This window comes from Toxorhynchites rutilus, chromosome 1 (assembly GCF_029784135.1).
Source record: "Toxorhynchites rutilus septentrionalis strain SRP chromosome 1, ASM2978413v1, whole genome shotgun sequence".
Lineage (NCBI taxonomy): Eukaryota > Metazoa > Arthropoda > Insecta > Diptera > Culicidae > Toxorhynchites > Toxorhynchites rutilus.
The window spans coordinates 193,273,114-193,287,069 of NC_073744.1; the positions used below are offsets into that span (position 1 = coordinate 193,273,114).

Here is a 13,956-nt window from a genome sequence, read left to right on the forward strand (position 1 = left end):
GGACACACAATTTTCAAACTAAATTTTTCAACAAAAGAACAATGCTTCGCATGGAATCAAGTACCAAAATCGACAAAAAAGAGATTTATGATGTTTAAAAATCATATAATAAAAATAAAAATAAGATATGTTTTTTAAACTAATAAAAACTCGCTCGTATTACCTTAATAGGTACTATTGCGATGATAGGTACTTCTACCCTGTTTCAAAGCAAAATTAACCGGGCAAACCTAGGCCCTTCGACGTACTGAAGAATTTTCTTCTATGTCTCAAACTAACCGGGCAATCGGATTTGCTTGCGAGAGCCCGATTTTTTTAATCATCCCATCATTTTCAAAATCAGGCTGCGGGCCGCAAGAACGAAGCTGGAGCGCCGCAGGATGGCCACCACTGCACTAGTGGGTTGTGAATGAAGGATATTACACCGCATTGCAAATTTTAATCTTTTTTTAAATGTATGTTCACAAATCTTAGGATGCTTGATTAAAAGATGCACCACGTCAGGTTAAATCGAAACTCTCAAATGCTCATTGAAGCTGCAGCATTCGATTTGACATTAGCTGCACCTTTGGCAGAGGTCCGCCTCATCCCACGTTGTATATAATCATTTATAGCAGGAACAGCAAAGCGCGTCTTATTCGATGAATTATTCAAATTTTGCTAACTTGACCTTACTAAACTAAACGATACTTCATATCTTTGAGTGTGACAATACATTACTGAAGCAGTCTCCGACAATCATCGGCCATCGGTGGCTTTACCGTTGAGGTGAAGTACCAATCCGAGCTGTTTTCTTTCGGTGACCTTCAGGGGGTTTCGTGAGCGACAGCCGGAGGGGTTGAAACTCGATTTTCCTAGCAGAACAACACCACGGCGAGAAGCGCATGTGTCGCGCATTCCGCTGGAACCCAGCGGGCCATAGCAAAGTGGTCATAGACCAAAACCACTTGCCTCGTTTATTGCCTCTTTGGGCCACACACATGGTGCGGCAGGTAGCCTACTCTCGCTTTCATGAACAGCACCAGCACCAACAGAGCAGCTGCTGGAGGAGGGTGCTCAATTGCGGGTCAAGCAGCGGATCGCACGGATCCAAGACGCGGCTGTGGCCAATGTTTGCAAAGCACGCGATAGTGTCACTGCCACAGTCACACCAACACACACTTAGCTGATCGAAACAGGGCGGTTAGAGATATGTTGCATTTTCTACAAAAGTAAACACTGGCTAACTAGATCTAATGAGGTTATGTGCGTAGTATGCGTGTGTGTGTGTGTGTGTGTGTGTGTGACAGAAACAACATTTGAATTTGAGTTCCAGCACTTGCGGAAATCTGATCCACCGCCCCTCTCTTTTCGAATGGGAAATTGGAGAAGCGACATCGTTGGCCAATTACAATGACTTTTGCTATTTTGTTCCGGAGATCGCTAGGCAGTGAAACTGATTATGTAATATGTTTAGAAGATAGAATTCGCATCGCGATGATCGGTTATAAATTCTCGGAATCGAGGCCACCAGGCCATGGTTGCCGACGAGAGCGGTTAGCTTTGCGCTCACCGTGCAATGTTTCCCCGGTTCTGTGTACGAAACAGGTGCACTAATAGTAGGTGTGCTTATTTTGCTAGATCATACACCAGTGGCAACACTGTTGATATATGGTTAATAACCGTGAAACTTGGAACGGAAAGTCATCGCCCGGTTGATTGTCAGGTTGGTGCTCGGTCTCATCCGGCCGGTGCGCGTGGTGTGGACACGTGATCCGGAAATCGACGGCATGAAAGCGTATCTGAGGCTTCCGAGCTGGAGTGTTCTCCGTGGACGATGAAGTTTTGAGGAACCGCTGTAACGCTAAAACCGAGGGTATAGTAAACGCATTGAAATCCGCATCGCATCGCGTTCACTATGTCCTCGGCCTAACCTGTTCGTTGGGTTTGAGTAACGTGAAAAAACAAAATATGGGACTTACAAATCCCTTTTTAAGAAAAAAAAAAGTTATAGGAGGTTGTGTCCAAGACCCAACGAACTAATTGTTGACGTAGAACTACGCTGTTATTTTATTCAAGTCGCTTCTTGGTGAGGCGATGATAGCCTAGTTAGATGATTCCCCACACAGTTGTGTAGTACAGAACTTTAATGGAATGGCATCAGTTTGATGTAATGATTGCATACCAGAGACATCAGTGAGTAAGTAATTTGGTCGCGTCCACAGCTCAATCCGAAATCAAAGATATGAGATGACGCAAAACAGGAAAGAACAAGCGATGTCCATTCCATCGTATCTAGGACGATACTGAAAGTTTGCTTCAGCGAGATCCAATATTTATACTCTAGGCAAATATTTTTCTTCTTGATCTTCTTCCTTTCTTTGTTCAGGGAGACTTTAAATCATTCCCCTTCGTTGCTCGCCGATAAGTTGCTCGTTATTGACAGCATGGTTCGGGATGCTCACAAATGAGCAGAACAAATGTATGGGAAAATGGAAATGCTTCTTGTTTCTATCAATTTAAACCGTTTACACACCAGGGGATTGTAATATATAGCATAAAAAACTTAGGGAATTTCCGATTCGTTTGGTATGCAAATCGTCAGAATCCGTTCGCGGAAAAAATAGTTATTAACGTTAACTTTATTTCATAAAAACGTGACCAGTTTTCTGATTTGGCACCCTTAATGAAAGACGTAGTTCTACGTCAATAAAAAAGTAGAAGAGTGGTGTTGAAGACGCGACCACATTGTCGACGTAGGACTACGAAGTTATTGTCAGTGAAAATAAATATTATAGAAATTTGAGAAGGAACGTTTTCGTGCAAATGTTTGATTCCGATGGATGCATGCTTGCACTGAGAACGTGAAAATTGCAAAGTAATAAAAGCCAATTTGAGCATATTCTGAAATTAATTCTAAGCATCAACATGTTATTGCTCGCTGTCTAGAGCAATGCTGAAACACTAAATTTATTGAATATAGCATTCCAAACAAATCTTAGAGAATTTCTTGTTTGATAGGTATTTAATCATCAGAATTCGTTCGTAGCGAAAATACTCATTAACGTTAATTTTGTTTCATTAAAACGTGATCTGTTTTCTAATTTGGCACTCATACTGCAAGACATAGTCCTCAGTCTAAACATCATGTGCCTCAAAGGAAATCCTCACAACTCTTACCAGCTGGAAACCAGTTGAGGTAGAGATGACAGGAAAATGCGACTCATCTAGCAAACGAAAGATGAGGTCTGTTCAGTTCTGGATATGATATTCGAACCTTCTCTTTAATGCCAAAGCAATTGCACACCACCAAGCCAAAATGTGCATTAATTTCTCGTGAGGTTCATCATCATTACATAGGCTGACCAAATAGTTTAGGAATAAAAACGGGACACGTAAGTAAAAAAAATAAACAAAATGCAATTTTTTGAAGAATTTTATGAACGAGTGAATAAAACCCGGAATAAAGCCAAACAATCAAACATTCTTAGATTAACCTACTTTGTTCTCTACAACGAATTTTATTCGTTCATATTCGAATGAGAGACTTTGCGAAGCCGATCAGGATTGTTAGAAATTTCATCATTGTCACATTCCAGATCGAAGTTCTGTTTCACAATTATCTTAGGGATCCAACATTGAGTCGCGACTTTTTCGTTGCCCACATAATGTTCATCGAACAAAACAATCTTTCAACTGGACCGGTACTTTGTTTCCCATTTCAGAAAATATTTGCACCAAACGATTTGCAACTAGCACAGATTGTTTGTTCCGACTTTTTATTTCATCAGTTATAACTAGAAATCATTAGTCATACAAAATGGTTATATCTATCTCAATTGGTGTTTTTTTTTACACGACGCTCAAACTATTGTAGACTACTTTTATTTTGTTTTAATTACTACAATAGAAAAACAACAAAAAAAAATAAGAATAGTCCACCATCATCAAGATCATGACAGACATAATAGAGACGAATACAAATTGAAAAAAAAAAATATAACACAGAAGAAAAATAGTTCGAAATTGTCTAAACAATATGATATCGAGAATAATAAAAACAAAAAAAAAATCAATAAAACTGTTCACATTAAGATATCCGTTCGTATAAAACTTGGTCAGTAGCAATGCATTGGTAAAACATATGACTGGTACCCTTTTTAGCCTTTTGGTATCCTGCTTCTAGAAAAAAAGCAACCTAAAACAAAAAAAAAAATCTAAATTCGTAATTTTCAAAAATTCAAAATGATGTATCGCTTTCCATTAGGGTGGAAAAGGCTCAAACTCAAGGACATTCAGATTTGTGCCGAAGCCCATGAAAAACCATAGATACAACTAATGGCAGAAGAAAAGTAAAATTTTTGAAGCACTAACTGAATTTACAGAACCTCCCTTTAGCCAAAAATAAATATAAAATAGATTTTTAGAATGCAATTTTTGAAATAACTCTTTAGTCGAAAGTTTTAGTGGCCTTGAAAAAGGCCCGATGGGTTTGCATTGTTTTGTACACGCAGCTGAAGATAGTTGATACTTGATTCATTCTTGTTCTCGTGAGAAAAATACACGCACTCAGAACAGTATACGTAGCACACTTAGAATGCATCGCGATATTCTTCTTGTATTACACACAGTGCGGCTCCAGACCGCACTACCGTTATCTATTTAAAAACGCATAATATCAATAATTCGTGCAATCTTCATGGAATGAAAACCGACGACGTACGTCCTATTTATTTGTTCTCTTCTGCTTTGATTCTGCTCTATACTATGTTTGCTTCTTGCATATTCTGAAGATGCATTCTGTAGCGAAAAATATTGTTCAACACAGTAGCAGAATAAAACTGAGGTTGGCCAGGGCTAGCACCATATTTAGAGAACTTTCACTGACAACCAACGAGATGCATCGACAAATCCTGACTAAGACGGACTTTCAAGCAGGTACTCATATACAGTCATTCCATGTCAAACCGATAGAGTAGTTCTCAGATTTTCGTGAAAAGTGGTAGTTTCGTTTTTTATCGCAAACTGTTAGACTCGTATTTTTTTCATTTTTTTGTTATGGTGCCCATTTTTATTTTAGGGTGATTCGAAATATCGACTTTTTCCCCTTATTTCAAAAAATGATAGTTTTGAAAAATTCATAACTTGTGAACTACTGTACCGGTTCAGATGATCGACATATCAAATCAAAGCTAATGAGCTAGTCTTGTTTTTGGAAGTATTACACTCTGAATAAAAAAGGATTTTGAGAGAAAAATGATTTTTTGGACCATCGGTTAACTTTGAAAAATCATAACTCAAAAACGAAAAAAACGCTTCCCTGGTTTCGAGATGTTATTTGAAAAATCCTCAGCTTTCCAGAGAAAATATAAAAAAATATAGCGCCCTTGGTCCCGAGACCATGAAAACTATAAAAAACAAATACAATCAATAATAACGAAAAGATAATTCAAATTTCCTGCAACTGTAGTATTTTTCTAAAAAAGACCAGCTAATTGGCTTTAATTTAATATATCGAACATCTGAATTGGTTCAGTGGTTCAAAAGTTATGAATTTTTGAAAAAAGGAATTTTTGGCAAAAATGCGAAAAAATGGAATTTTCGGACCACCCTACCTAAAATGGAAATAGTCACCCTAACAAAAAAATTAAAAATACGGGTCTAATAATTTGCGATAAAGAACAAAACATCCGCTCTTGAAGAAAATCTGAGAACCCCTATATCGGAATGGCTGTATATATATATATATATATTATTTTATTTTAACCCTTGGCGGTTGGAATTGATTTCCTTTGAAAGAGATTCTCTTATCTTCCCACGCTGATATACTTCTGTATACAACGAGTACCGTTATCTATTATCCATAGAAACTGCGCATTAATTCGTGAACAAGTTCACTAGACATTAAAATTCGTTTAGAATAAGTGTAAACTATTACATATGATTGGATTAAGTATTTAGTATGATCCTTTGCTGTGGTGGCTGAGAGCAGACATACAACCGCAAAGGTTTAATGGTTTGCGTCCGAAGCAGTTTTAAGCTATTGGAACAAGTAACCAGCATTACTCATACACCTTTCAACTTCTGAATGTGAGTAAGTGATTAACGCTCGAAACATTGTTCTTCAAGCGTAACGCTCCCGTTTCAGAAATTCTAAACCCAGTCCCCATTTCCCAGTTCAGGTTCAAATACGATGTGATGCAAAAATACAGAGGCACTCTTCATCAGACGGTATGCAAATCGACGTGGTGCCTCCACTGAACAAAATTGCACCATATTGTGCGATATCTATCTCTCATTCTTCCTTAGAATCGAGCAAACCCACTGTGTATGTGACCTCAGCATTCAAAAAGACCGCTGTCTGATAACTGGAGCGAGATGACGACTTGGATGATGATGATGATGTTTTGAATTATAGAGGCGTTAAAACTAATCAGTCCGTTTGCCTCAAGCCTCGAAAAAGACCAATTTGGAAAACTAATCTAAACACTCAGTCTTGAGAAAGGACATTTTGAAGTCTTCGCTGCCGTCTGGTCGATAGTTAGATGACTGATGAATTGTGGTGATTTGAAATCGCGGGCGGCTTGTTTATACTCAATGAATAGAAGCTAAGATTAGACTATTGTCTCTGTTCACATTGTCCGTAGAATGAATCCTGCATTTGCATTTCGAGCGACCGATTTACGCTCGTCTGATTAGCAGTGATTGTACCTCGTTGATACAAATTCGGCCACGGGAACACGACAGGAAAATGTGTATTCTACCAATATTCCTTAATTTAAACCATTTATGGGTTAGGGAATCGTGATTGTAACGTACCGAAAAATTTTAGAGTATTTCCGTTTCCGTTCGGAGCTAATATTATTAACTATTAACGTTAAAAATAGAAAAAAAAATCTGTCCATATACGCTTAATGTTACTGTGCAAATGTATGTACAATTATAATGGAGGTTGTGCACAAGCGTACAATATCGTTGCGCCACAGTCGAATCTGTGCAATGAAATTGAATGTGTGAAGATGATATTGAAGACTGGGCAGAATGTTGTCCATAGATAAAGCAATATTTTTCAACATTGCACAATAAATCTCTAAATTTCTAGATTTCTTCTTGATTTCGCTCCTGTTTACGAAGCTTTGAACTTACACTCCATTACAGAAAATGAAAGACGTTGTCCTACGTCAAAAAACACTCTCTCTTTTGGATGTATAGCTTCCAAAAATGTGAAACCACCAAAATCAGACGAAACATTAACTATTCAGAACATTCAGCTAATATTTTCCACACCTCTCCGAATCATTCCAGGCATCGAAGGGCTCGAGCACGTCGGCACGATCGACCCGATGAAGATCAACAAGATCCGGATCCTGCAGGGTGACGGGCCGGTCAGCGTGAACGCATCCCTCTCCAAGGTGGTCATGACGGGTTTCGCCAAAACGAAAGTAGTTCGCAATGTGTACGTTAGCTCGCTTGACGGCGATTCGTTTTCATGGGAAAAAGTGATTTCTATCCTCAGATCTCCCTCCATAGTGTCAGCAGCAAGGACTTCAGCTGGGAGACCCACATCCAGCTGCCGAAGATGCGCCTCGAGGGCAACTACCACATGCAGGGCCGCATCCTGGTGATCCCGCTGAACGGCCACGGCAAGTGCTGGTTCGAACCAAGTGAGTAAGAGTGAACCGCCTGTCAACGAAACGCAGCTCTCTGCGTTTTTCTCCGTAGAAAAAGCGAACGCACGCGCGCGCTTTGTTGCCAAAATGAGAGGAAAAGTCAGCGCTGCAAGCGTCGTGTCGTGTGTTTCTCGAGATTGCTCGATGGTGAGAAAATCCAAAAGTTCAATAGATTGCGCCGTTTTGGTTTTGGTACGTTTGTGTGCCAGGAGCGCAGCAGGCGAGAGAGCTGAGCGAGGATGTTCGCTCCCACCTAAGAAGCTAAAATTGCAGCTTGCTGTTGCTGCTGCCGAGCAGCAGGGGAAACTTTGTGGTATTGCTCGAATTTTGATGTAAGCTATTCGCAGCAAAATATCCGACGAAAGCAGTGTTTGTTCGCTGGCCTAATTTTAGGGGGATGCCTACACTGGTTAATGGAGAAAATTTCTTCTGATTGGTTGTAGAAATTAATTCTTTGTGGTGTTCTGATGGTATAAATTTGTTTGCATTTATATCAATCGGAATCGGTACAAACATAATTTCGCAATCATTTCCCTTCAAAGAAGTTTTCGAAGCCATTTTATTGGATTGAATGAGCATAGCTTGAACTGATAATCATCTTTACCAATAATCTGCAACTCCAATTATTGCATTATTCTTGAGAAGCTACTGACATGTTATTATAGATCTACTAAACGTGGCTTTTTAATACTCTAAAATTATGAGGAACGATTGAAAATTCAATTGACTTATTAATTGTTCTTGATTGAACAAAGAATTTAATCAGCTTTGAAATGAACCAACTCAAATAACTTCATCAAAATCACCAGCAAGTTTACCCAACCGATACAAGCTAAACTGTTGAGAGCCGTGTGAACCCATCGAATGGATTATTTCGCCATGATTTTCAAGATGCAATGAATTGTCACTGCCACCGAGGTTGTTGTGTGGTGTGCCCAACAGTTGGATTCGCTGCGTTCGTAAAATTCGTAAGCGATGCTACCAGGAACGCAAAGTCGGTAGCTGGTAAACGCATCTGGTCGGTAGCGCTTCTATCGGGAAGTATTGTGATTTCGAACATAGAACACTTTGCATGGGGGCAGTTTTACACCATGATCGAGGTTGAACGAGAAATCGTACTGCTGTTCGTTTCATTCACACTTAATACCACAGGGAAAAGAAATGATATCCATACATTATCTGTAGAATTCATTGACAAATTGTATATTCTGGAATAATCCATTTCACTGATGATTCGCCGTTAGGTTCATGCTAGCATGAACGGATGTAATACCCAAACGTTTTTAATTTTAATTGTTTTCGTATTGTCGCAGTATTTCAATTCATGGAATAACGCAGATGCTTCATATTCGTAAAATTATTTGGTACTTTCGTATTAGCGTCACCGGAGCCGAGATACAATATAGCATTTTTTTGTTCGCACTGACATTCAAATATTATTTGTATTGTTGTTGCCTTGTTGTATGCAGTGTTTTGTCATTTTTTAGTGCTACGAAAATGCGTATTTGGGATTTGGGGTTCTTAAGTATAAACGCCACAGCTTTGCTTGCGAAAGGCCGCCGCTTCCGACGGCGGGTCGACGGCCGACTCGGATTGCGTCACCTCGGCGACTTAGGACCGCCTTTGTTCCTTATCCTCGATTGATGGGGACTACGTCCCCATTACTTTGACTTCAGAATGAATTTAAATAAGCAAAACCAATTCATAATGAAAATTGCGTAGCACTAAAAAATTACAAAACACTGCATACAACAAGGCAACAACAATACAAATAATATTTGAAGGCCAGTGCGAACAATGAAAATGCTATATATTGTATTTCGGCTCCGGTGACGCTAATACGAAAGTACCAATTATTTTTAGAGCTAAATTGCAATACAGTGCATTCTCGATTATATCATTGTGCGTTTTTATCACATCTCGAATTTATCACTGAAAATGTCGCTTATATCACGTTTTTCGACATATAAGAGCCAATGTGGAAAGTTCAATTTTTCGTTGAATTATTAAACAAAACATAAGAATCAAGAGAAAAAAAATTGAAATATGGGTTATTATGAGCGACTTTCTCTTTGATTGTATGAAATACGATACACGACGTTTTATTTCATCAATTGCTAAAATTTCATGTCAAGATAGCAGGTTGTGTTAATTTTTCAGAATTAAAGTTTGTATTTACCGTTCTGAATCATATTTCGGACGCTTAAGGCATATGATGCAGAAAACTGATCTCAACTTTATGTACAGGTATTATTTGGTTGATATTTTTAATAAATTAGTTCAATATGCTTTTAAGCACTCGACTTTGGTACCTGTTTGATTGAAAACATAAAAAAAATTGTAGGGGGCTGTATTTAGGACACGACCGCAAATGTTCGACGTAGAACTACGCAATTATTTTATGCAATTCACTTGTTTACCACTTTAAATATTATTTTGGAATGCATCGAAATTTTTGTAATAGATTATGTTCTTCGTTACAAATAAATTTGATGAACGTCCTTTTACGTTTGACGTTTGGAATACCAATATATGTGAACGGAAAAATTGTCAAACGATCATTGTATTTTACATTTCCCTCTGAAATTATTGCACATCTCATGTTTACGTAGTTCTCGCACCGCGAAAGTTCATTCACCTCTAGTATCTGAAATGACGATTTTCCCAGGCTTCTCAGGATTCCCCCAGGCACATTGATTTTGAAGTCCGTGTTAGGGAAACACAGCTCGGTGGGAACAAAAATATCCCCGACTTGCATGTATATTTGCAAAGCGGATTTCCACGGATACATCGATTTTGAAGTCTGTGTTGGGGAAACCGTAAATCGGGCCAATCAATCCTTGGCAGTTAGGGCGTTTAGATAACGCTTGACATTTTACAATTGTTCATCTCATGAAAAATAACATTTTGTTAATTCTGATAGACGCGTAGAAATATTTCCTATCAATTGATACAAACATCTTTCCGATCTGTTAAGAAATGTTCGAGTTATAAGCATTCCAAATACGAGTAGGGTTAGCACACAAATCGGCAGAACAAATGTATGGGGAAAGGGAAATTATTCCAGTTTTCATGAATTTAAGACGTTTAGAGATTAGCGAATTGTAATGTATAGCATGTCAAACAAATCTTAGAGAATTTTCGATTCGATTGGTATGCAAATAATGAGAATTCATTCACAGTGAAAATAGTGATTAACGTTAACTTTATTTCATAAAAACGTGACCTGTTTTCTGATTTGGCACCCTTCCTGAAAGACGTAGTTCTACGTCAAAAATAAATTCTATAAATAAATGCCTTGAACAGGCTATAGCTTGTTTTTCAACCCTTCACAATGAAGACAAATTTACGCGAATTTTTTTCTTAACCAATCAGAACGAAGCGCAGGATCTTTTGCGGAAAGCGCGAAAAAAGATAGAACTTCCCAAGCTTTTGCTGCGAAAGAATACGAATCCGTGTTGTTTTGACAGTTGCTTTTGCACATATCAGATAGCTGGAACAAGTCAATCAATATGGATGCAACAAGATATAAAAAAAAAATTGCGATGGAACGATGTAAGCAATATTCAAGCTTGTTGCAGGTTAGTAAATAATTTTCCGAATTTCTATTTATACTTTACTGAAATTTCTAATGTTGAATTGTATCGAGTTGTATTACCAATCTCGTACAACTTGTTTACGTTGTAAGAACGATAGTTTGACAGATTTGGATGATTTCGTAATTCAATGTGGATGACTTTAGCGAAAACATTTCGCAAGAACCAATTTCGCACCTGAAAAATTCGCTCATTCTAAAACAAGCATAAGCAGGCATCTTTATGAGGCCACATTATTCAGGTAATCATCAAGCTGGACTATTGTCGTCTTGCTCACCAAGAATGTATTGTGCGATTTGGTTTTACGTGCAGGTCGCAAAACTGTCTCCACCAAGGATGACATCTACGCAAGTTCCGAGCTTAAAGAAGCAATGCATCTGCACTTCACCGCAACGGTATTAATAGAAAGAATTTATTTCGAGAAGAACGCAAAATGAGGAGACTGTATATTTAGTCGCTCCAAGTCACCAATACAGGGCTCCGTACTGATTTTTGTTATTGAATTGATTATTGTTATTGAATTAATCTTAAATCAACAACCATCTTCAACTTCTTCTACAAAACGAAGCAAACTATCGGTCCTTTTCAGGGCCACCATATTCTACCAAAGTCCAATGTCCTGGATACAACCCAAAATACTTTTTTGTCTCCCATCGTAATTCGAAGAAGAAAACGCCTTCCTTCTTATCGTTGGATCACAGATAAAGAAACGGCGCGCAACGTCCTTCGATTTCAAATCATGTGGGGGGCCACTATTGGAAGTATCCGATGAGCCACAACTTCTTATTGAATCAGAAAATTAAACCTCCCGATATTTATTCAAATACCTTCTAAATCGAGAATAATTTTATTCAAGAATTCTTGAATTTTTACTCGATTAAATAACTATAATTTGAAGGGAGTAATGCTTCCGGTCGCTTTTTAGTAGATCCTGAAAAGAGTTCTCCTTACCATACTTACGGATCACAGTATGTACTGCTTTGACGCCTACACCTTCCCCTCTCGTCAATTTTCTCAGTGACAGTCCTCGTCCATTTCTGCACGAACCTTTTGCGATGTTTCGGTAAAAAGTCCTCGCATTTTCAAAATAAGCCGTGAAGTTGGAAAGCTCCATCATTGAAAATTTTGTTCGTTATTCATCAGTTAAAACAGTTTCCAATTGAGTCAGAAAGTTTTAAATCCTGTTATTGTAAGGTCTCCCAATAAACACGTAGATCTAAGGGTTTCAATATTCCCTAAGGATCGTCATTGATACCCAGTTCTCAATTATTTCTCGAATTCAATCTCAAGAAAAAGAAGTTGTGAGCAAATTTCATCTTTAAAACTTGGAAATAATTGCCTTCGTCATTGATCAGTTAAAGCAGTGTTACCATACAGTTCGACAGGCGTTTGATGTGATTCAGCTGCTCTCTTCTTTCAATTGAATCAGAAAGTTTGAACCTCCCGCAAATATCATTTACCTAACACAAAACTTAAAATTTTCAAATCAGTAATAATCGTTCTATCGAATCAACAAATAGAATATCAGAATATCATGTTGAATGTGTGACCATTACTGATTTAAAATAAAATCTCTACTCGGCTCGAGAAACCATTAATCCTTCGAGTGTTTTTCCAGGCGAGATGGACATCGTAATGAAGACCTTCACCAATCTGTACGAGCGGGACAACCACGTGTTTTACAACGTGACGGACACCAAGGTGGACTTCAGCCTCACCGGTCTGCGGCTACACATGGGCAATCTGTTCGAGGGGGTCAAGGTGCTCGAGGACAGCACCAACCAGTACCTGAACGACAACTGGCGACCGGTATCGGATGCGCTCAAACCCATCATCGCCAAAACGATCGAGGACATTCTGTTGGCGTTCATGCAGAGCATCTTCCACCAGATTCCGGCCGAGTACTTCGTGGCGGATCTGCCCCGGTCGGGTTAGAGTTTTCCCGTGTTGATGATCTTTTTTTCTCGACATTTCGTATTATTGCAATTTTTGTGTAAATAAATTTTGTTCGGTGTCACCAAAAATGGCTCATTTTCCTAGGCTATAAGTGTAAATACAAGTCACATTTGCTCGCCTTCTTTCGCACTTCGTCTCATCACCACAGCGAGAAAGAAAGAGAAGCACAAGTTGGACGCGCGAAGCATATCCCATGCGCGCTGGCCATTTGCTGCCAGCCTGTTACTTTCAGATGATTTCGATTTCACTTTTGTGTTCAACGGAGAACTCTCTGGAGGCCATTTCCATGGTAGCGGCGGCGTATTGCATCTTTCGAACGGTGGTTTACTTGACCAGACAGCGCAGAGGAAGTAGCGCCGGATGGTAGTCTCCGTTTGGTTCGCTGTTGTTGTTGAAAGGGCAGCAACGCAACGTTCGCTCGCGCACAGGCATTGGCTCCTGGGATTTCATGAGAACTAGTACGGAAGAGACTACAACAGTGTGGCGAGCGTAACCTGGACACACACGAGGCGATGGATTTTGTACGGTTCACGTGAAAGACGCCAATCGTACCTACCTTTGCGGTGGTGATTTTCTTCAATATAGACAATACATTACCTGGAAAGTGAAATGAAAATATTTGTAGTTTTCAATACATTTCAATAGTGTTTCAAATAAATTTAGCGAAAATTGGAGTTTTGTGAATGATTCCCCATTCGTTGTGCATTCTTTATTTCACTCGTCCAGAAATAGAACCAACCAATCTTCCATCGCTC

The 13,956-nt window shown here is 38.9% G+C and overlaps 2 protein-coding genes across 3 annotated transcripts in view; one reads left to right on the plus strand and one right to left on the minus strand.

The window, feature by feature from the left end:
• Positions 1–13,269, plus strand: part of LOC129765889 (protein takeout-like) — a 28,839-nt gene extending 15,570 nt beyond the window's left edge. The window contains exons 3-5 of one of the 2 annotated variants that reach the window (XM_055766329.1): positions 7,285–7,435; positions 7,510–7,643; positions 12,864–13,269. In XM_055766329.1, the coding sequence (XP_055622304.1) occupies positions 7,285–7,435; positions 7,510–7,643; positions 12,864–13,180 (602 nt within the window). In that variant the 3' untranslated portion in view covers positions 13,181–13,269. Of the gene's footprint in view, positions 1–7,284; positions 7,436–7,495; positions 7,644–12,863 lie in introns of both variants that reach the window. The other variant, XM_055766334.1, reaches the window with a different exon arrangement.
• The window catches only part of LOC129765902 (muscle-specific protein 20-like), a 174,167-nt gene that overhangs the window by 132,959 nt on the left and 27,252 nt on the right, over positions 1–13,956 (minus strand). The window lies entirely within an intron of this gene.